General features: G+C 40.6%; 1 protein-coding gene across 1 annotated transcript; it reads left to right on the top strand.

Moving 5' to 3' along the window:
• The first annotated feature begins 4,087 nt into the window (after positions 1 to 4,087).
• On the top strand, positions 4,088 to 21,294 carry RAB18 (RAB18, member RAS oncogene family). The gene is made up of 7 exons (XM_017820256.1): positions 4,088 to 4,219; positions 6,618 to 6,673; positions 14,494 to 14,555; positions 16,476 to 16,548; positions 18,281 to 18,399; positions 18,477 to 18,543; positions 20,037 to 21,294. The coding sequence occupies exons 1-7, from the start codon at positions 4,152 to 4,154 to the stop codon at positions 20,213 to 20,215; spliced, it is 624 nt and encodes a 207-aa protein (XP_017675745.1). The 5' UTR covers positions 4,088 to 4,151; the 3' UTR covers positions 20,216 to 21,294.
• The last annotated feature ends 88 nt before the right edge of the window (positions 21,295 to 21,382 follow it).

The raw sequence follows: 21,382 nt of genomic DNA, 5'->3' as shown, positions 1-21,382 counted from the left end.
TAACTGTGTTGACTATAAGCAGTGTATTTTAATTGCCCAGAGCTAATGTGCTTATAGTCTTAAATCCCCCTTACTGTTCACAGAAACCAAGCAGACACTGAAAGGATCAACAGATGGGAGTGTTCAGCTCTGGCTGCTGTTGGAAGGGTGAAGAAAAAGATTATTATGTAGTTTCTTCATAAAAATAGGCTGGATTCTTTAGAAAAGGAGTGGTCAGCCACAGCAGGATCATTTACATTGCAGTGTGCTCTCCAGAGAAATCCTGCCCCGAGTTCTGGGACTGCTGCAGCACTTTCACTTCTCGCTTTTATTTGCTCAATGTGAAATCTTATGGATGTGCTGACTGTGCTTAAGGATGTCACACAGAAAAGGAACCTCCCTTAATCTGACACACGTAGTGTCACTTTTACAAACACTGCAAATTATCGCATGAAGCAGCAAAAAAGAATGAGTGTCTGTGTGTGTCACTTCTGCTGGGAGGGACTCGTGAGTTTAGAAATCATGCTTGTTTTACTGTGAATCATAACTTCTACTCACTGCCCCAACAACATATGGGTCAGCCTCACAGCCTGGAAATTGGACAGCAGGATTAGCCTTTGCAACAGGAGACTGTAGATTGCTTTAAACTTCTCTCTGAAGTGGCTGAGCTTCTCAGCTTCTGCTGGACATTGTGCATGGCTGGCATAACTGAGAAAATCTTTGGAAGTACCAATGACCCAAGGACTTTAACACCTAGACAGGTGCATAATCTTGAGACTTTCATGTACCTAAACAGCCTAAACATTTCAAGGCCTGATTTTACTTGTGATGGCATAGAGAGGGTAGCCATGTGGTTAAGGAGACGCTCTCCCATCAAGAATTTCACAGCTTATGCTAACTAGGCAGTGCTGGCAGGGAAAACACAAACCCTTAGCTCCCTTGGCCTATCACCCCTTGCTGTTTCTGCAGTCTTCTATAGGAAATGCCGTTATCTCCACATTTAAGCTCTGGAAGCTAAGGTAGATGGTGTGAGTTTACCAAAGGCTCCCAAGTGTCTTTCAGACACAGAATGAGACTGAGGGAGCTCTTTGTTGTTTATTCCAGATTGTCTCTCATGTTACTGACCTATTATTACTGACACACTCATCTCTGTTGCCAGGGTTACACTGCAGTTGGTTCAGCAGGAACAAACTGGATGGCAGTCCTTCTGGCCTTTACTTGCTCTCAATGACTGCCTAAGGGCACTGCACTGTGCAACTGGTCCAGAGCCCCCTTGAGGATACACGAAGTGCAATGGCCCTTTCATTATAGATCCCAACCCTAAGGGAGTGACTGTAAATAAATTCCCATCTTCTGAGAAAGGTATTCACAGTTATTCAGTCCCAATGGCCTGTTTTCATGGTTAAGGATATAGCCAAGTGTAATACAGTCGACAGGGAATTTTAATGGTGAGAATACAGGAGCTATCATTGTCAAGATGTCTTTGCCTCTTTGTCACATCCCTGAAGTAATGAATAACTTGGGGACACTGAGCTGAGATAGACCTGACATTTTTCTACTTCTCTGAGCCCTGTATCATACCAGGAATCATGCAGCCTTCATGCAAGGCTGTAAAGGCATGAAGGGAAACTCTAAAGTGCAAATTTTATCTCTCTCTCTCTCTCTCTGTATACATATACTTCTCCATACGTAGCAGTGACCTGCCTTGGAACCAGTTATGCTAGTTTTCCACCATCAGACTGCTTCCCTTAGCAATGTATGTAGAATAAGGAAAGTATATATGCATAATTATTTACAAAGACCATATGCAGTCAAGTTGATCTGCTCAGTGTCTTCCTGTCAGAAATGCAGAGATCACTGAGAAGAAATCAAGAGGAAACAGCATAGCATTAAAAAAAAAAAATAAAAAAAAAATCTCCAGTATTCTTCTAGGAAGACTAATTATAAGGGAGGGCTAAGCAAGCTGCTATGGCTTGATGCTCCCACATCTAAGGTCAGGATCAAATGGGATAGTAAATGATAAAAAGAAAAAACCCTCCAGCCTTTTTCAAGGGATTGGGTTGGTTGTCATGAGTTAGTGAGGACTCCTGATGAGGGCTGAAAGGCAGGCAAGAAAAAAAACAGGCACCTACGAATTACAGCAGGCTAGATATTTCTCCCAATTCAGAGACAGCTTCACTGAAGAAACCCTAAAAAAGTCTGTTGAAAGATGTCCTGATTATTTTACATCTTTCAGTGAATAAGTAATACTCTTGTTTCGAAGGAGCTAGGTCTGAGCTACTTTAATTATCCACTACCACTGGTTCCTGTAATAGGCCTGGCTTTCCAGAGTTAAAATAGATATATAGACAGCAAACAGGTTGACTGCAGCAGTCAGATCCAATCTCAGAGTAAGAGGACTACCTAGGTCCACCTGAGGGGGACAACATGGAGAAATACCTATTCTCACAGGGCATGCTTAGGAAAGTCTAAACCACCACATCTATAAGCATGAGCTAGGGAATTGTTCATTTAGGGCAGGTTTTACTTTCTTTCTTGCAGCTGCTCATCATTAAGGTAAAAGATCTGAATGCCATCCTGACCAGCCCTTCATTCTGGGTGAGATATAGAATTATGATCTAAATCAGGACTAATATCCATATTGCATAGTTTGATTCTACGGCTTCAATAGAAAAAGTCAAATCTCCCTTGAACTCTCTGACTTCAAAGGATTCAGTAGCCTTAGTAGAATTCTTTGCTGCTGGGATATACCTTCCAAATTAAAATCCTCGTCCTGTTCCATGCTAAGATCCCACAGCTCTTGTACACTTCATCAAAAACTACAGAGTATAGACACACTGCTTTCTTGTGTGACTGCAAAGCACAGTCCAAACTATGAAAACCAAGTCACACTTTCAACAAATCTCAGATTATTCCTAATAAACAGGCACAGTCCTGTTGTAAACACAGCCAGCCATTTGCACATGTTTAATTATAGAATATGTCTACATAATTTAATAGGATAATTACTGTTATTGTACTCATCCTGGGAGTTATTTTTGTAAGGTAAGAGTCAAGAGAGCTGACTGAGATCCTGTAAGTGGAAGGAGCCAGGCAACAAAGAGGTTTACCACAAAAACACAAGAGAACGGTTCCTGTGTTGACCCTGGAATTCAGTTGAAGGCAACTGCACAGCAGAATCAGGACTCTGCAGAAAGAACTGTTCCCTCTGCAGGCAGCATTCTGACAGAAACCACTACAGCCTCTCAGTGCACCTGCCTGGTGCAAACCGCTGACATAGCCTGAACTCTGTGTGACTGTGGAAGAGCCAGAGCTTGTTTATGTGTGTGATGGAGTTAGTCTCTGGCCTGCCCAGGGGCTGCCCAGCTGGGCCAAGGTCTATAGCACAGGCCAAGGACAGTCTCAGACCCACACCTGTGATATACTTCATTAGTTTTAGAAGGGTCGCCTGAGGTAGGTCTCAAGCCGTAACAGCAGGTTAGCTGAATTGGTTGGACTTTGTAACAGCAATCAGTTTTAGAAGAACATTTTCGGCTTTTAATGGACAACAAAAGATTCTGCTAGCAGAAAAATATTTAGTGTCGCATACTAACTGGTCTGCACTGCTGGTTTGTGACCAACAGAGCCCACTTCTTGGTAGGGGGCTCCTGACCAGCCACTTTCCTCCGGAGGTGGCTGCTGGCTCTGTTCCCGCACAGGGCGCTGGCCGGCCGCCAGCGTGCAGAATCACAGAATCAATTAGCTTGGAAAAGACCTCTGAGATCATCGGGTTCAACCTATGAACCGAACACCACCGTGTCAACCAGACCATGGCACCGAGTGCCACGTCCAGTCTTTCCTTAAACACCTCCAGGGGTGCCGACTCCACCACTTCCCTGGGCAGTTCGTTGCAATGCCTAATAACCCTGTGGCATTTTATCTGGCCTCTCGTCTCCCTGCCCCAACCGCGACCCTACGGGAACCCCTCTCCCGTCACCGCCGAGCGCGCTGGGCACCCCCCAGGCACCCCCCCGGCGCTCCCCCGCCCCGGGCCCCGCGCACGCGCGTCCCGCGGGAGCCGTCCCCGCGCGCTGTAAACAAACAGCGGGCGGCCCCGCGCAGGCGCAGTGGAGCCGCCGCAGCTGCGCAGGGAAGCGTCGGAGGGTCGGGGCAGGTCCGGGGGCGCTGCCGGGATGGACGAGGACGTGCTGACCACCCTCAAGATCCTCATCATCGGCGAGAGCGGCGTCGGCAAGTCCAGGTGAGGGGGCGTCCGCCTCACCCGGCCTCTCCTGACCGCCCGGGCCCGGCCTAAGCCCCGCGTCGGACGGCGCCGGCTGGGCGCGGCCTGCGCTGCGCGGGGCCCGCGGGGGGAGCGCCCGCGCCCCTTCCCGGCCGGCCCGCCGGCAGGACAGGGGTTAACCCTGCTTCCTCCGCAGCCGCCGGCCCCGGTGTCTGCCGGGCCCAGCTGGAAACAGGCGCGGCGGAGGCTCTGCCGGCCCGGCCAGGGGCAGCTGGGCCGCCCTGTGCCCAGGGCACCGTTGTTTCCTGGGGAGATGGGTGCCCTTGTACATCTCCATGGCGCTTTGGGGTTAATATCTAGTCCATAATGTTTACATACAGGGTCGCAAGTGACCCAGCACTGGATGCGTGCGGGGGAGCACGGGGAGGCAGCAGAGTAGTTCGACCACAGGTTATAAGGCATGTAAATGCAGGGCATCTGGGAATGTGCCACTCTGGTAATTTTAGATTTGGTATTTTTATGGCAATAATCTTGGTCTTCTACCGTGACCCTAAAGTACACAGAAGTTGCTGATTAGAAAAAGCCCCCGTATTTGTTAAAAATTTGCCAATTACTCATTTGAGGTAGCTGCTGAGTTGATAATTAGTACAGTAGGCCTCTAGTGACAGACAGGATCTGAGCAAATTTCTTGTAGTTGAGGTCATCTCTTATATATGAGTGGCCATATGGAAGAATTTTTCCTGAGGCATATAAAACACACAATGATTTTGTTTACCTATTTATATACTTGTTTTTTCACATTGGAAAACTTGTTAAGAGAGGCATTATGTAGAGGAAATAAAATTGCTATTAAAAGACAACACTGCGATTGTTCAGGTACAGGAACTTAATATTGAACTGTTCCTGAATTTGTGCCCCTTACCTGTTACTTGACTAGGGAAGATCAGATGCTAAGCTGGTACTAGCACAGTGTAGTAAATGGTTGGAGTCCTGACTTCTGAACAAATTCTGTCTTAAACCTGGTCCCTGTGGGTGTGCTGGACTTTGTAGATGATAGCTACATATGAAAGAAAGATGGGGATGATAGAAGTTGGCTGTGCTTGGCATGCAGGACAGGTAAAATGATGATTTTATTCTAGTAGTAGTATAAGGTTTCCACATTCTGTCTGTTTTGAATGAAACTCGTTCTGGTTGTCACTAGGAATAGCTGCTTTTAAATAGCATCCTGATACAACCATCTGAAGGTACTGGTGAAAACCTATATGCTATGATTTATTTTAATTATTTTTTGGTAAATAAAGCTACCATTTGGTTTTGGGGTTCGGGAGTAGGGGAAAAAAGGATGATCTATGGTTAACTTTAGAGCTGCCACCCAGTGTCATTGAAATAAAGGAATTTCAGTAGTCATTTTTTTTGTCAATGCAGGACTGTGTCCAAATGCTAAAAAGCACTTGACTGCTGAATTCACATGCAAAAAGAGGAGAGAGGAGTAAAGAACAGGGTGTGGAGGGGAAGACCAAAAAGTAAATAAGGTTTTGTTTCCAGCCTGGGAATGAGTAGAAGCTGCTGGGTCATAGCAAACAGCTGCCTGCCACGTGGTAATACCCGCTTGCCACAGATGCCTAAGTCTGGTAATTTTAGAAACTATGCTGAGAATCTGTCTCTTGCAAAAATATTTACATTTGGGACAAGCAGAGTGGCATTATGGACATTTCTTTAAGGGACCCTACACTACTACAGTGTGATGTGCTATTAAATCTTAGTTGTAACTGCTTTTCTATTGGTAGCAAACATACTCATCAGGATAGGGGGAAATGTGTGTGTGGAAGCCCTTATATACAAAAAGATACAAAATCATAAAACAATGGTGAGCTAAATCTACTCTTCAACTTCTGTGTCTTTATTTCTGGTGGGTGTTGTCCTTACTATTCCCCAGTGTGCCCAGTTCAAAGAGTTATTTCTGGGATGAAAAGCTGACTTGGAATTTTTTTCTCAAGCTTACAGAAATACTGTGAGGCAATATTGCAAAAAACCCCAAAAAAGTACTACTTTTGTGCTGAATTCTGGGAGAAGAAGAATAGAGTAAGGTAGAGGTAAAATGCTTTGAGAAGCCAATCATGTGACTGTTGAGGCAACTGATTAGACACCTTGTGTAGTACTTTGTTTTCAAAGAGGCATACTTGGTAACACATGCAGTGAGGAGTTGAGGGCTCAGGGAGCAGAGCATGTCAGCTGTATTCTTTCCGTGTTCCCTTCTTTTTTTCCATAATTCCTCTCCTACGAGAGACAATGAGCTGTGTTTTTGTTTAGCTGTGTGATCTTGCTGTTCCTTTCAGACTTGTGATTTGTAGGCTTCCAGCAAGCTATGGGTATGCTGCAGTAATAGTATCTCTTATTTTTCTTTCCTCCCTATCAGCCTTCTGCTGCGGTTCACAGATGATACATTCGACCCAGAACTTGCAGCAACAATTGGTAAGTATGTACTGATACTACCGTAGAGAAATTCATACCAGTTTCAACGGAAAACTGTAGTTTATTCAGACATGCCTGATGTGAAGTTCAGACATGTCTGCCTTTCTGTAATGCAGGGATGGCGTGGACACAGTTTTAGTATGTCGTGCTCATTGGCATAGGGAATTGAATATAGTGGCCTGTAGTTGTCCCCTTTATGCCAAAATTTATCCTTGACTGAAAAAGCAGATATGAGTGACACCCATCACCATGCAAATGGAGGTCATAGGTGTGGTCAGGGAAAAGCTCCAGTGGAGTAACCTGCACTTCACCGTTTGCAGCATTTTGAGCTAAAATGGAAATGTAAGAGCTACTGTTAGGTCTCCTACTGATTTATCTCTGCAGGATAGCTCTAAAGTTATTTAAATAGTTGTGTTGCTGTCCAGACCTTGTAATGTGATACTTAGTAGCTATCTTAAGACTGTTTAATAGGGGATGTTAACTCTTGCAACTTCTGACAATACTAGGGTGTACTGCGCTCTGTGTGCCTTCTGCTTTTCCTCTGTAGGGAGGAAATTACAATGTGCCTTTTTCTCTTCTACTTACTAATCAGCTCCTTCCCAGCTAGGCTCTGAGAAAAGTGGAAGAGAGCCAAGAATCTAGAGCTGCTGGGAAAAAAAGCAGTGATGTGTCATTGCTGCTGGTATGATACCTATAAGTGTAGGTCAGCTGTGCTGGAGGAGGGTGGCCCAGAATGCAGGACACCCTATGTAGATTGGTTGTCAGAGGAGCAATATGAAACTTTTAAGAATGTGCTGCAACTCTGTGCCAAAGTAATAACTGAAATAATGGAAAACATTGAAATTATATTTTGAATATTCTATATTAAAAATGTATAATACTTCAAATATTACTATTTTATTATATAATATCTAATACAATTAAATATTATATTTCAAATATTATATAGTCAGATATATTGAAAATAATGAAAAAAGGGAGATACTTTTTCACACAGTGCATTTCAGTTGCATTTTTGGCTTTCTCTGTTGGAAGAGTTCTGTTCAAGAACTTATATAAAATTTTGTCTTTGAGTTCAGCTGTTGGTAAACAAATCCAGCTCTAATTGATTAAGACTTCTATAAATAGATCTATTTTTCATTAATGTTAATAAAATACAGGAATACTATTTGATATAAAGCACTGAGCAGCCAAGAGGAGGAACGTGACCTATTTTTGTTCATTCCATTGCTTGTAAAAAATGAAGTTGTGCAAGGAGCCCCACCTCAGTTTATGAGGGAGGATAGTGTGGAAGGAGACAGGAATGTTATAGATCACGTGGTGAAGATGACAATCTTGTATTCTAATCTAATAGTTTTGACACTGTGTATACTTCATATCCTCTTACTTTCTTGATAAGTCAACCATGTGGGCCAGGAAGTTAGTACAGAATAGCTGCTTCAGCTTTCGTGATGTTTTGGATACCAGTAGGCTCAGTGTGGGCATCTTTACTGTTGGGGGTTTTTTGTTTGTTTTAAACTGTGGGTTTTTTTTTTCATTCTGCTGTTTGCACGTGATATTTTTTACCACTGACATCCATACACTATTTGAGAAACAAAGGAATTATTTCTTGAAGTAATTCTTCCTCTTTGCGTTTGCCAAAATGCACAAGATCAAGTGTAGTAGCTAATCATTGGTTATTGGAAACAATTCAAAGTTTACTGCTGGCAGGTCCTACCCTGCTCTGTTTCTGATGTGGAAAAGGAGAAGTGTACTCAATGTGAGCATTACTTCAGGTAGAGTTTGATTTCTGAAACAAATACATTAATTTGGAATGAATGTCATAATTTGGCAGGAAAAATCAGTTTCTAGAGACTGAGCAAAATGCTGGCGTAGATCACCCTGTTAGGCCCCTCTAGCTGATGTTTATAGTGTTGTGCAGTAGAGCTACTGTGACCCCAGCTGTGAAAGTCCCATAGCACAGTGTGTGGAGCACTCATTAGGGGTAGCAGATTAATTTTTTTTTTCCACTTAACTGGAAGAGGACAGAATCTAGGTGGTTCTTACTTGCTTTCTTGTTTCCTGCAGTGGCATTGCCATTTTTCTGGTGAATGTATTTCTAAGAAGCAACATAGCAGCTTTAAATTCGGGGTAGGATTTGTTGTTCATACAGATAAAGCAACTGGAGTGAGCTCTTAGAGGTAACTGTTCTGTGCTGAATGAAGACATCCTAGATGCCAAATTCAGGTACTTGCAAGATAGTGAAATGTTAAAACACCTTGTGAGTCTCAACTTGGAGTTGTTTTTTCGCTAATTACACCCTACTTGTTTTGAGTTTGGGGACAGAAGAGGTTTTTAAGCCTTTCTTGTTGAAACTGAAGAGTATGGTGCTTTTCCAAAATCCAAGGACTACAAATAATGTCTTCTTTCAATGTGATCCACATACTGACTGCTGAACTGGTTAAAGGGACTATATTTTTTTTATTTGGATTAGAAAGTGAAGTGATGACATGTCTGGTTTGCTTAGTTTTTTTTTTTTAACATATAGTAAGAACTGCACACAAAACCACAATACTGAGGGAAAGTCTTGACTGCAGTACAATTGGACCCCTGAAATGACCTGTTGAGGTGTAGCTTATCTTCATGCATTGCACAGACCTACTGGGTACAATTTAAATGAAACCCAGAATGATGGTTCTTTGTAGGCTTCTCTTCAGAACTTTGTAAAAATCCTATGATATTCTGGGAAGAATAAGCTGCTTTGGGCAAATAGCTTCAGCTGGATTAACAGTGTTTCAGTCAACCTAGCAGATTACCTGTCCTCCTTGCATTCCTTGGAATGGCTTGTTCATCGGGCTTCATCACATGAATCTTACCAGAGTATATATACCCCAATGTTTTCTGTTTTCCTTACTGCTCATGCTTGTCTTTACTTGCTTGCTCTTGGTATGAAAGATTCTAGATAAGTGTTCAGTGCAATCCCTGTTTCATAAATGAGGTGATATATTGCACAGATCTGATGTCTCTTAACTTCTTAGCTTTCCTTGCATTTGGAGTCCTCTAGCTCTAAGCTGTCCAACTTGTCACTTACCTGTAACACAAATACTACACTCTAGCTCATTTTGCACTCCTGTAAATCCAGCATGGCACACAGGCCTGTGTGTGAGAGAAGTATCAGTGACAAAGCTATTCCTTGTGGACTGGAAGTCCATAGCATGCTGGTGTGCAGTGCTGAGGCAGTAGGTGTTAACACACAGGAGTACAGTCTATATACAGTGCTGTCTTGTTTCTGGCTGCCTTCCAAGGCATGGTGGAAAGCAGTGTCAGCTTTCTGCTGTCAAGGGTAGAAACATCACTCTTGGAAGCTCAGAACTGACACCTGTCACAAACATGTCTGTATTTCACTGATGTATTTAGAGAACACAAGTACCCTGTTCAATTCAACAAGATTTTCTTGAGCCTTATTTTTTTCTACCTATCATCTTTTATGGCAGAATGACAATCAAAAACACAGTTATTTAAAAGTTTTGTTTTTGTTCATTGACTTATATATGTGTTGAACTCCTTGGTTTGCTAGAATTATATTTGACATGCCTTGATCACTTTAAAGGATATATCTTGGTGGGCTATTAGTTCATTTTCATGCTTTTGCTTTTCAATTACCAGTTTATTAGCAATTTTAGTTTCTTATTTTACTTGCATCACTCATGCAAAATTAAAAGTAAATTTTAAGCCAGCAGCAAGGCTAACAGAAAGATGTATATACATTTTCCATTAAATGAAAATTGTTGAGCTGTGCAAGCACAAGATACTAAATCTGTTTACTGAATGGAAGAAGGATACTGTGGCTTCAGAATACACCTAATAAGTTTATCCTAAGGAAAAAAGTTTTGTTTCTTGAAACTGCTGTGACATACCTTGCTTTGTAAAGTATCCAATAGACTTGTAATACCTGCAGTTACAAGTTCTGATGCCAGGCTAATGGATAAAAGAATGCACTGTGAACTCTGGGACATGCTGACTGAACAATGGTGATTTTTGCAGTTTAGGGGAAGAATTGTGCAATTACAGTGGAAGAAAGAGATTCTATTAGTCTAAAAGCTCCTGCTGAGTGCTGAAAAATGGACAGGACAGGATGTTCTTTGGGATCAATTTGTGTCAAATTGCTAGCATAGCAGTCTTCTGTGAACTAGGTTAAGTTCCAAGAACATGTGTTTAAAATAAAGTTAATAGCAACTGTTCTTTTCTGTGTACATAACTCTAGAACTCTTGTGCATGCCACTGAGCATTATATTACTGCAAAGTTAGGGACTAGGAGTCTTAGTCCCTGAAAAAAACAAAGTTCTGTTCAGTTACTGCAAAAGTTAGTGTACTTTGGGAAAATTTTGCTTGAAATAAAGAGTATGAGCTTCTTCCAGTGCAGAACGTTGTCTGAAAATCACCTGACGTGTCTGGTAACACTAGTGAGCTGAAGCTGTGAAACAGTGGAATAAAAATTGTGTTTATATTTTTTTAAATAAAGCTCTTTTAGACTTCAGTGCAACATCCCAGTGCAACTAAAGTTTAAATCTGCTTATAATGTGCAGTTTCTTAGTCATCCTATATACTGTTTGTGACTTTAAGTTGAACATGTTTTGGCAGCTGTTTGAACTTTTTTGTAATCTGCATGACCTTGGGAATATAAATGCAGCACACTTATCACAAAGCCCTACTCATTTTGTATTGGAATAGATAAATTCTTTTTCTGGTAGCAAGTGTGATGGCTGCCATTTTAATTTGGAGTGCAAAAAGGTTGCTGTTGCATTTGGAAGTTGTTCTTATAAAGGTATCAACTTTCCACAGTTATTTCACTTCAGGGCTGCTGCCTGGTGGGGAGTGAAAGTCCCTCCAAAATAGTTGAAACATACTTCCAGTTAGTTACTTGCTACTAGTAACCTAAGGATTGAATTACAGCATAATGGATCATAACTGTACTCAGCCTCTTAAACTGAGGTATGTTGCTATATCCTTTAAATTTGCACAGTCACTAACATCTTGTCCTCCTTGGCTTGAGTTTTCTGCAACTTGTCCCTGAGCAAGTAATAGGCTGCTACTTCCTGTGGGGGGAGGACACGTGAAAGGGGATGAATTTTTAAATGTTGAAGTAGATGATTGAACAGCAGAACTGTTATCATGTTGTCACTTTGGTTTTTTTCTTGGTCACTGAGCGTGGTATTGGTGAGTTCATGGTGTTGCTCGAATCCCTGTAAGAGATAAATAAATATCTCTTTAAATAAATAAATAAATAAGTGTTGAAATAATCCAAAGCTTATTTGACATGTTTCATAGAATCGTAGAATTTTAGAATGTGCTGAGTTGGAAGGGACCCATCAGGATAATCGAGTCCAATTCCTGGCCCTATGTAGGACACCCCAACAATCACACCATATGCCTCAGAGTATTGTCTGAACCCTTCTGAACTCTGTCAGGCTTGGTGCTGTGACCACTTCCCTGGGGAGCTTGTTCCAGTGCTCAGCCACCCCCTGGGTGAAAAACTTTTTCCTGATACCCAACCTAAACCTCCCCTGACTCAACTTCATAAGGAGAGAGACAGAGAGACCACATGGAGTCTTGTGTATTTATAGAGTTCAGTTTTCCGTCCCAGGCAGGATATCCAGGCAGTACCTTCAAGGCCAGAATGAGTTGTGCTGTAGCCAGTCACAGGCTGCAGGAGTGTGGTGTGGGTGGGCTACCAGGCAGGTCTGCCTTGTCTGGTGGCAGGGCCTTCAGCTCTGCATGGACTGCAGGCCTTGCCTTCTGGCTCTGCCCTGTGCCCCCAGCACAGGCCTTGTGTGCAGGCCTTACCATGTTCCTGCAGGTCTAGGCCCAACCCTTCCCCATATGCACACACACACTCACGGTGCATTGGTTCTGACCCATATCAATAATTCAGTGAGATTCAAATCCAGGATCTCACATTCCACCCCTGGGTTGGGACAACCACTGGAATCATATTTAATTGGATTTTCTTCTTCTTGTAGCAGCAGCAGTAGGAGAACCTAGCTGACAGAAGAAGTACAGAAGAAAGAGGAAAGCAGTGGGCAATTGTTATACTACTAAGCAAAAAAAAAAACCCAGGCATTCAATCAATATTGAAAATCCACTCTATGCAAATCATTATCTCCCACCCCTTCACTCTTTAATGTTGCAAACGAGATGTAATTCAGAATGTGGGTAGAGAGTTCAGGAACTCAGTCTTGTCTATTGCAGTGACTGGAACAGTTGTTTCACTTTCATCCATGGACAGCATCATTTTTCGGTGATGTGCAGTGCTTCAGAGTCTTTGCTTATTTAATAATACACTCAGCATTAGACAATATTAGAAAACAAATAAATACACATATCCCAGACCACCCTTGTCCCTCCCAGAACAGGGACAGAAGACAAAAGAATCCACCTCCGCCCAGCCACGCGAAACCTTGCTGAGTCAGGGTATGTAGGTTCTCCGGCCGGAGTGAGTTAGGCCTCCACCCGGTTACTAAGCAACAAACGACTTAAGCTGTGTGACCTCTAACACCTTACCTCTTCCTTTGCAAAGACAGACATTAGCAAGCGGGTTTTTTTTCTTTTCTCCTGGCAAAAACTGGTTTTTTGCCAGGGGTTTTATTTTCTTTTGCCAAACTCTCTAATTTTTTGCTGACAATACCAAATTTTGCCAGTTATTCCTCAGTACCTTTTCTGAGGGCTAGGAAAACTTAAAAAGAAAAGAGAAAACAAAATGTTTCCGAAGTTTTTGCAATTGTTGAAATATTGTCCAGAAGTTGACATAATTTAACAAAATAAGTTTTTCAGTCATGAGAGTGGAGAGATCAGTACCTGTCCCTCCTCTTCCCCTCATGAGAGTGTTAAAGATCCCAATGACGTCTGCCCTCAGTCTCCTCTTCTCCAAGCTGAACACACCAAGTGACCTCAACCAGTCCTCGTGAGGCTTCCCCTTCAGACCCTTCACCATCCTTATGGCCCTCCTTTGGATGCTCTCTAATGGTTTAATGTCTTTTTGATATTGTGGTGCCCAAAACCGCACACAGTATTCAAGGTGGGGCCACCCCAGTGCAGAGCAGAGCAGGACAATCCCCTCCCTCGACTGACTGGAGATGCTTTGCCTGATGCCCCCCAGACACGGTTGGCCCTCCTGGCACCACTGACTCATATTCAACTTGCTGTCAACCAGGACCCTCAGGTCCCTTTCCACAGCTACTCACCAGCTTCTCATTCCCCAGTCTGTATACACAACCAGGGGCACCACATCCCGGTTGCAGAGTCTGGCACTTGTTAAATTAGTGTAATCTAATGTTATTTCTCATAGGATAGCAGTCATGTACTACACGACTCTCTGCCTATGTCAGTTTGCCAAGCTTGATGAGACTTGGTTTGAGATCATGAAACAGAGCAAATAGCCACCTAAATGCAGCTACCTTCATTAGTTTTAAAGTATATTGTTCTTCAAGGCCAGGGGTGTAAGGAAAACATGTTTGTGAGTAATGAATAGAAAGTTAACCCATTTGAATTACAAACTTGAAAATTTCTCCTGGAATTTGTGCTTTAATACAGGAAATGTAGTAGTTGCCCTACTTCCATAAAATATTTTGAGTCAATGGCTTAAAGGCCCTTAGGCTTTTGCAAAAGCCTGTCAGCAACAAAATGTTGCATTTTGAGCAAGGTTCATAAGTAGCTAATGAAACTTACTCTTCCTGCTTATGTCAAAACACAGCTTGTTTTCCAAGTTTGATTTTTTTTTTCCTTTTCTCTTTCAACGATAGCTGTAGTATGTTTGAAGAACTAAAATATTTTTCCTGTTCTAGGTGTGGACTTCAAGGTGAAAACTATTTCAGTTGATGGAAACAAAGCTAAACTGGCAATATGGGTAAGTCTCTCCCGAAGTTCTTAATGTATTGCTTTGCTTTAGGAATAGTGATGGTTTGTATAATGTACAGTTTGTATACAATTCTTTTCTATAATATGAAGGTGATTTGGAGAAGTGGGAGGTTAATACTGCACCATTCAAAAGGTAGAATGAACTGTGGGACAGCTGGCTGGTGGAGTGGTTCTATTGCCTGTGAGCTACACTGACTCCAGGTCTAGTTGGGATAGGAGTAGAGAAGAGAAGGAATTGAATGGTACTAAATCAGTCAAACTTTAAAAAAGTGAACGTGGCCATTCCTAAGTGTTTTTAATGAGTATTTCGTTGTTCAACGTCTAGAGAGTTAGCCCTCACTAATCTGAGACATCCCTGTCTATATCACTCTTATCTGTACTTGACAGATTTTAAAAGGGTGAACTTCTTTACTAAATTTTGCCTATAACGTTAGGTTGTGTATTAGGTTAGGAATTACTGTTGCATGCTCAAATGTTACCTCTATAAAACCATTTTTAGCCTAAACTTCATAGACCTCATACAAGGACATTTATAGGCTTAAGATTAGAGTTATTTGTAGCAGATGCATCTGAAAGAGAGACAGTGTTTGTACTCATAACTTTAGCGTATTCAACTTCTACTTCAGCTAAAAGTAGAATTTCTTTTGACATGAAGAAAGAACAGGTACTTCCAAACTATTTTTTAAATATTCTCCATAAGCCTGCAGACTTATGTGACTTGAAACATCTCTTGAATATTCAGACCCAGTTGTGTTGTCTTGTAGCAAGAATAAAACCTTGTTTCTCGTATGAGCAAGATGCTGCACTTTTTCCTTTCTTGGGAAGTAGAAGTGAAACATGAAATATGTATTGCAATATTTGTCTTGCTTTGAGGGTGGTTCATATCTCAAGTAACAAACAGGATTTATGTCTTAGTTACAATAGTAATGATCACTAAAATAAATGAGTTTGACAAGGAAAATAACTGAAATAGCTTGACAGAAAAAAAAGACACATAGGAGGAAAACAAGACTGATAGCAGAATGATGAATGATAATGGGATGGAAAATATTACATAGGACTAACTTAGGATTTATTTTTTTTCGTATTGGTAAATGTAAAGAAATAATCCTGAGGTAAACTGGAAAAGAAAAGCTTGTAAATGTTCATCATTACACAGAAGCAGTTTGAGATGGGTGGGATTGACTGAGTGGTTCGTAGAATGTTGGAAGTCCAGTTTTGTTATTCAGGTTCTTTGTCACGGAATCCTGTGTTTCATGTGTCACTTCTCACCTGGGTAAATTGATTAAATATTCTGTGCATAAAGTCTGCAATAAGTGTGCTCTATAACTTAACCTCTGATAAGAAAACAGTAATATTTAGGGGTTTTTTTGCAGAGCTTTTGGCACTTTAAATTTGAGGCTGTAAACTCAACTTTACTTAAAACCAGAGAAACCTGTTTCTCAGAGAAACCATATTTCTGCTTCTGCTCTGTCATAGTGTGTTAGTGCATTTACCCTGGCACTCAATCAAATTTAATTGGACCAAGCGATTGAAGTGAGGAAACTGTTTTTGGTGCCATGGGTGTGATGCTTGTTACAAAACCTTAGTTAGTACTGCAGCTATGCTGCTCATGCTGGTTGCTGCAGTACTAGGTGCAGAACAAATGCCCTTGCAGAAATGACTATCTTACTGCCATGTAGTTCAGTTATTTACTGCGTTTAACAATTAGGAGGTGTTTGTCAGGGTAGATTACATAATAAAGTTAATGTGTAGTAAAACAGCAGGAGAAGGAATAAACTCAGCTAATCTGGTAGTGAAATACACTTTTAAGTCTTATTTTGTTTGTTCATTAGAAGCAGAATACCTGAAAGCTAAACTAGATGGTGCTCAAGTTCTGCATAATGGAACTTTCTGATTGGCTTTTTAGGATACTGCAGGTCAGGAGCGGTTCAGAACATTAACACCCAGTTACTACAGAGGCGCACAAGGTGTTATCCTAGGTAAGTATAGCCTTGCATGCTATTCTGAATGTTTGTGTTTTTCATGCATGGGAGTTACATAAACTCATATAACCTTTACATAATATCTAATTGGTATTAAAAATCATTGCATCTGTGTGGAACAGTTCATATTAAAGCATCTTGATGTCTGACTTCTTTCTCATGTAGTTAATCTGACCAGCGTGACAACCTCTGATTTTTGCATGAGATTAAAATCTACTGCTATTTGAAAGGATAGCTTGGAGCTGTGGTCCCTGTGCTGTCAGGAATTTGTCTTTTATTTATTTCCTTTTATTTTTGCCTGTGTTTACTAAGTCCAATGTAAAAAAAAAAATACTCCCTTCAGTGTATTCTCTCTGTATCAGTACGTATAAGGCCTTCTCCTTCTCTCTGTTATTTTTTTCCTAATGAAATTTATATAAACACTGTGGAGTCTGTCTGGGATTTTTTGTTATTTGTCTCCCTATTGATGTGATGTTCCACAGTCAGAATCACTTAGAAAAGACTAGCTGAGCATATAGAAAGTACCAATTTGTGTTGGACAAACCCAGGCAAAACCCATAATTGCAGCTTCAGAGTGAAGTTTCATTTGCTTTTCCTTTGTATATGGAAACCTGTTATGTAGGCACTGAGCTCTGAAGTTCTGCTTCTCCGGTGCTAGAAGTGAGGAGCTGACTAAAGTAAGGGCAGGGAAGTTTAATTTTTTTGAAGGTGCACCTGACTTGAGAGAATTTTGGTAAGACATTGTGTCCAGTTAAATTGTTTAACTTGGAATAACCTCTGTCATGTGACTTCTTGATAGGTTTTATTTTGTAGGTACCTTTTCCCAAGTCTGAGTTGCATTGCATTCCTGTCAAGGCATGTCTTGTCAAGTCACCTAGTTTCTGACACTGAAACTACCACTTACTGTTCAAAGCTGTGAAAGTTATCAAGCACTGTGGGAGTCAAAAGGTTCTTCTGTTGAGACTTGCCCTCCCATTTTATTAAATACCTCCCAACTATTTCTTTGTTATATTGCTTCCTTAAAATGCAGGCCGAGTTGCAGATTTGATTAAAACAAACTGTTTATGCCTGTCTGCACATGGGATGTGAAGATGAAGGAAAAATACTTTCATAGCTTGAAATGCTAGCTATTAGTTATTGGGTAGTGGATTTTAGAGTTAGGTCTGCTTTTTTTTGTCTGCCCTTTCTGCTCCTAGCATGGCTTACTGCTTATATTTCATACAAATACTAAATCATTGAAGACAGTAAAATACTGAAAACTCAGTAGTTCACCAGTATTTGTGAGGATTTGCTGATGTGTTTATTTTTTAGCTAAATCAATAGCATAGCAGGGGTGTTAAAACAAGTCTTAATTATCACTAATTAGTTCAGTGCTGGAGGTCATGCCATACTTTTTGCGTAGCTGTGGTGTAGTGATGTTAGTAAGTATCCTATACTGGGATCTGCAAGTGCAGAATTCTTTGGAGAATGATAGTCTCCAGCCTGTAAGATGGGGTGTCTCAAGATAAATTAGTCTAAGCTCAGTAGTTGAATGTTAGAGTTGCTCTGCATCAGTGATTTGAGCTGATGGATGTCCAATTTTTTCCAGTTATTGGTGTAGAAAGTAGATTGGAATCCTTGGGACTCCTTCAGTTTTCTAATTCAAAAAGCCGTAATTTTGCTCCTTTTATACCGTAAGCTGTCATTCTTGGAAAAATATTGTGGAAATATTATTGTTAATATCTTTCAGTTTATGATGTCACGAGAAGAGATACTTTTGTCAAGCTGGATAACTGGTTAAATGAATTGGAAACATATTGCACAAGGAATGACATAGTGAAAATGTTAGTTGGAAACAAGATTGATAAGGTAAGCCAAATTCAACTGCAGTAAGTAAGTTGGTGTATTTTGTTAATAATACATATTAATGCTATGTCTTATTATAGGAAAACCATGAAGTTGACAGAAATGAAGGCCTCAAATTTGCAAGAAAACATTCCATGTTGTTCATAGGTATGTTATAGGTATTTGCAGAGATCTCACTTGATTTTTGTTACATAATGAAAAGTACCACTTCTGTAGGACTGTAGTCCTTGCACACAGTCCAGCTAATGATATTTCTCAGCTGCTGTAGGTACAAAGATGATGGGTATTCCCGTTTTTCAAAATTGTCCTTGAATATGTCCAGGTACCTATTCTAACTGTGAATGAGTATACTGAAATACATAAGGATTGAGGACAGAATACAGGCTGTGCCGTAGCCTGGTGAAACTTGTTTTGGGGTTTTGTCTGATTTCTTTTCCCAGCTGACTTGCTGAATAATAACAGAAGCAAAATGCAAGAGGGAAAGCTGGCACTAGTAGCCAACCTTCAGTATAGAAAAATAGCTGGTAGCTGACAGAAATCTGTATTAGAACTGAGATGTTAAAAATAGTTAGGTATATCTTTAACTTTTAAATAAATGGTGGATGGGATTGAATAAGGACGTAATTATGACTGGAGCAGATATCTTGGTCTCATCTTGCTGCAAAATGAAATGGGTCTTGTAGGCAAGGCCTTGTAATGATAAATTAAAAAATGGTTGATGAACTGACTCTTTATGCATGTGTTTATTCCATGTTTCTCTTAAGGATCAACAGGGATTATTTTATAGGATGATTCCAGTAGCAAAGCAGTTCATTGATGTGTCCTATACTTAGACTTATGTTCTTCATCTCTGACTAATGACATATTTTTGTTTAGTACCCTGCTGTGTTTCTTTTCAACTACAGTGTCAGATGTGGAAATAGAAGTTCAAAGTTGAGGCACAAGCTGTTAAGTGCATGAAAGATGAAAAGCAAAATGAAAATTAGACTATAAATATATGTATATGTGTGTGTGTGCATGGTACATATATTAAGTATCTGCAAGGCTGTGTAGATGAACAGGGCAAGCCCTAGTGGAACTGAACAATTTTCAATGGTGTCTGTTGCTCTCATAACCTGTGAGCAGATTTCTTGGGCTTGATCAAGTAAGGCTCCTGAATGAAATTACCTGGAATTCTGCTAACTGCAGAAGAAATGAGATCCCTTATTGCTTTTTGTCAGATAGGTTTTATGACAGAGACTGGTCCAGAATCCTACAGTATGGATTCTTGCTTCTTACGGTATGGTAGTATTGCAGTTCTGACTAACATACACAACAGCAACCAGGTTTATCAGACAAGAACCCTCCTTTTTCTTACTGGAGTGCTTTCCACAGAAGAATAAAGCTAAGCTATAGGTGCCTCCATATACTCTGGTGAAGTTCAGCTTGAAAGCTCTTCTATTAAAAACTCTTTTGAGGTGCTGCCTTATGTGCTGACATAAATCTGCATACCTGCTAATTTTGGCACTGTTATGTTTTTGTAGAATATATCGTAGAAGGTTGTAAGTGTAGGTCGTAGGTTTAAGACTTAACTGAAAGAGAACTACTAAAATGTTACACAAAGTTGTGCTAACACTTGACTTCTTGTGTCCCCTTTCCAGAGGCAAGTGCAAAAACATGCGATGGAGTACAGTGTGCCTTTGAAGAACTTGTTGAAAAAATCATTCAAACTCCTGGACTGTGGGAGAGTGAAAGCCAAAACAGAGGTGTAAAGTTATCGAACAAGGAAGAAGGATATGGAGGAGGAGGAGCATGTGGTGGATATTGTTCTATGTTATAAACTTGGGGAAGCTTATTCTTTGCATATTTAAACAGATAGTGACATCTTTCTGTACATGAAGTCATTAAATGCTATTTTTAGGGACCTTGCAGTTTGCACATATTTGTTTTGTATCATGGCAGTGAACACTTGTAGGAGAAATGTTCTGCAGCTTTCCCAGTTTGAAAATGTTATGGTAAGCATGCCCGATTCGCAATCTTCAGGTTTTTATAAGTAGCATAAATAACGTGCAAGAAAAAAAGCACTAAAAATTTTACAACTGTATACATTAATTGTGTAACTATTCTAAACAAATCCATCTAACAAACACATTACTGCATTGTCTGCTCTTTGTCTCATTTTTAAATTCTGTTGAAATTATAGAACTATATAGTGTGCACAGATCTTGCAAACCGTGTGAGCTATAAATGTTACATTTCATTTCTTCTAGTAAATGCTTTTTTTATGGTATTGAAACCAGCAGGATTATACAGTTTTTAGACAAACCTGCTAAACTTTCAGCAGAGCTGTCTAAAATACAAATTGGCCCAGGCCGTAGGTATCGGCACCTTCTTGAAGAAATGCTTTGAAAGCTTCCTTTGCAAAGCTGGAGAACGCCATGTTTTCCTTTTAATCATCACTTCAGTTGATGGCTTAACTGGAGTTTTAATCCTGTGATATTTATATGCTAAATTTGTGGTACTCTTGCATTCTAGTTTTTTATGATGCATTCTGCTCTAGACTCGCTGCAGAAAGTCTTCATTATAGGCAAGGGGTCTGAGTGATGTCTTTGTTCTTTCATTGTGAATCAATTTGCCACACCTCAGTATGGATTCCTAATTTCTGAAATGTTTGTAATATAAGTTTATCTCAACTGTAGCTCACTGTGGCTGTGAGATCTCTATCACGTCTGCTTTATGCAGCTACTTGTTCAAAAATAAAACTTCCTGTCACAGACACTAAATGGGAAGCTATAGGGCTTCTTGATCTCTGTATGAAAAAATACTATTGCAATGAGTATTCACTTGAATTTACTGTATCAAAGCCAATGGTTTGTTTCAGAAGACTTGTATAGACTTAATAAATTTTTTTCCACAGTATTCGACTTTTTTAACCTCTTCCTATTGCGGAGTTGTATATATTCTAGCACATGTAGTTTAAACAGCGTCACTTCTTTCCTACAAATTA

Source organism: Lepidothrix coronata, unplaced genomic scaffold (genome assembly GCF_001604755.1).
Source record: "Lepidothrix coronata isolate B3197 unplaced genomic scaffold, Lepidothrix_coronata-1.0 Scaffold80, whole genome shotgun sequence".
Classification (NCBI taxonomy): Eukaryota; Metazoa; Chordata; class Aves; order Passeriformes; family Pipridae; genus Lepidothrix; species Lepidothrix coronata.
The sequence above is the reverse complement of the archived record's forward strand: the minus strand, read 5'-3'. Positions and strand labels throughout refer to the sequence as shown.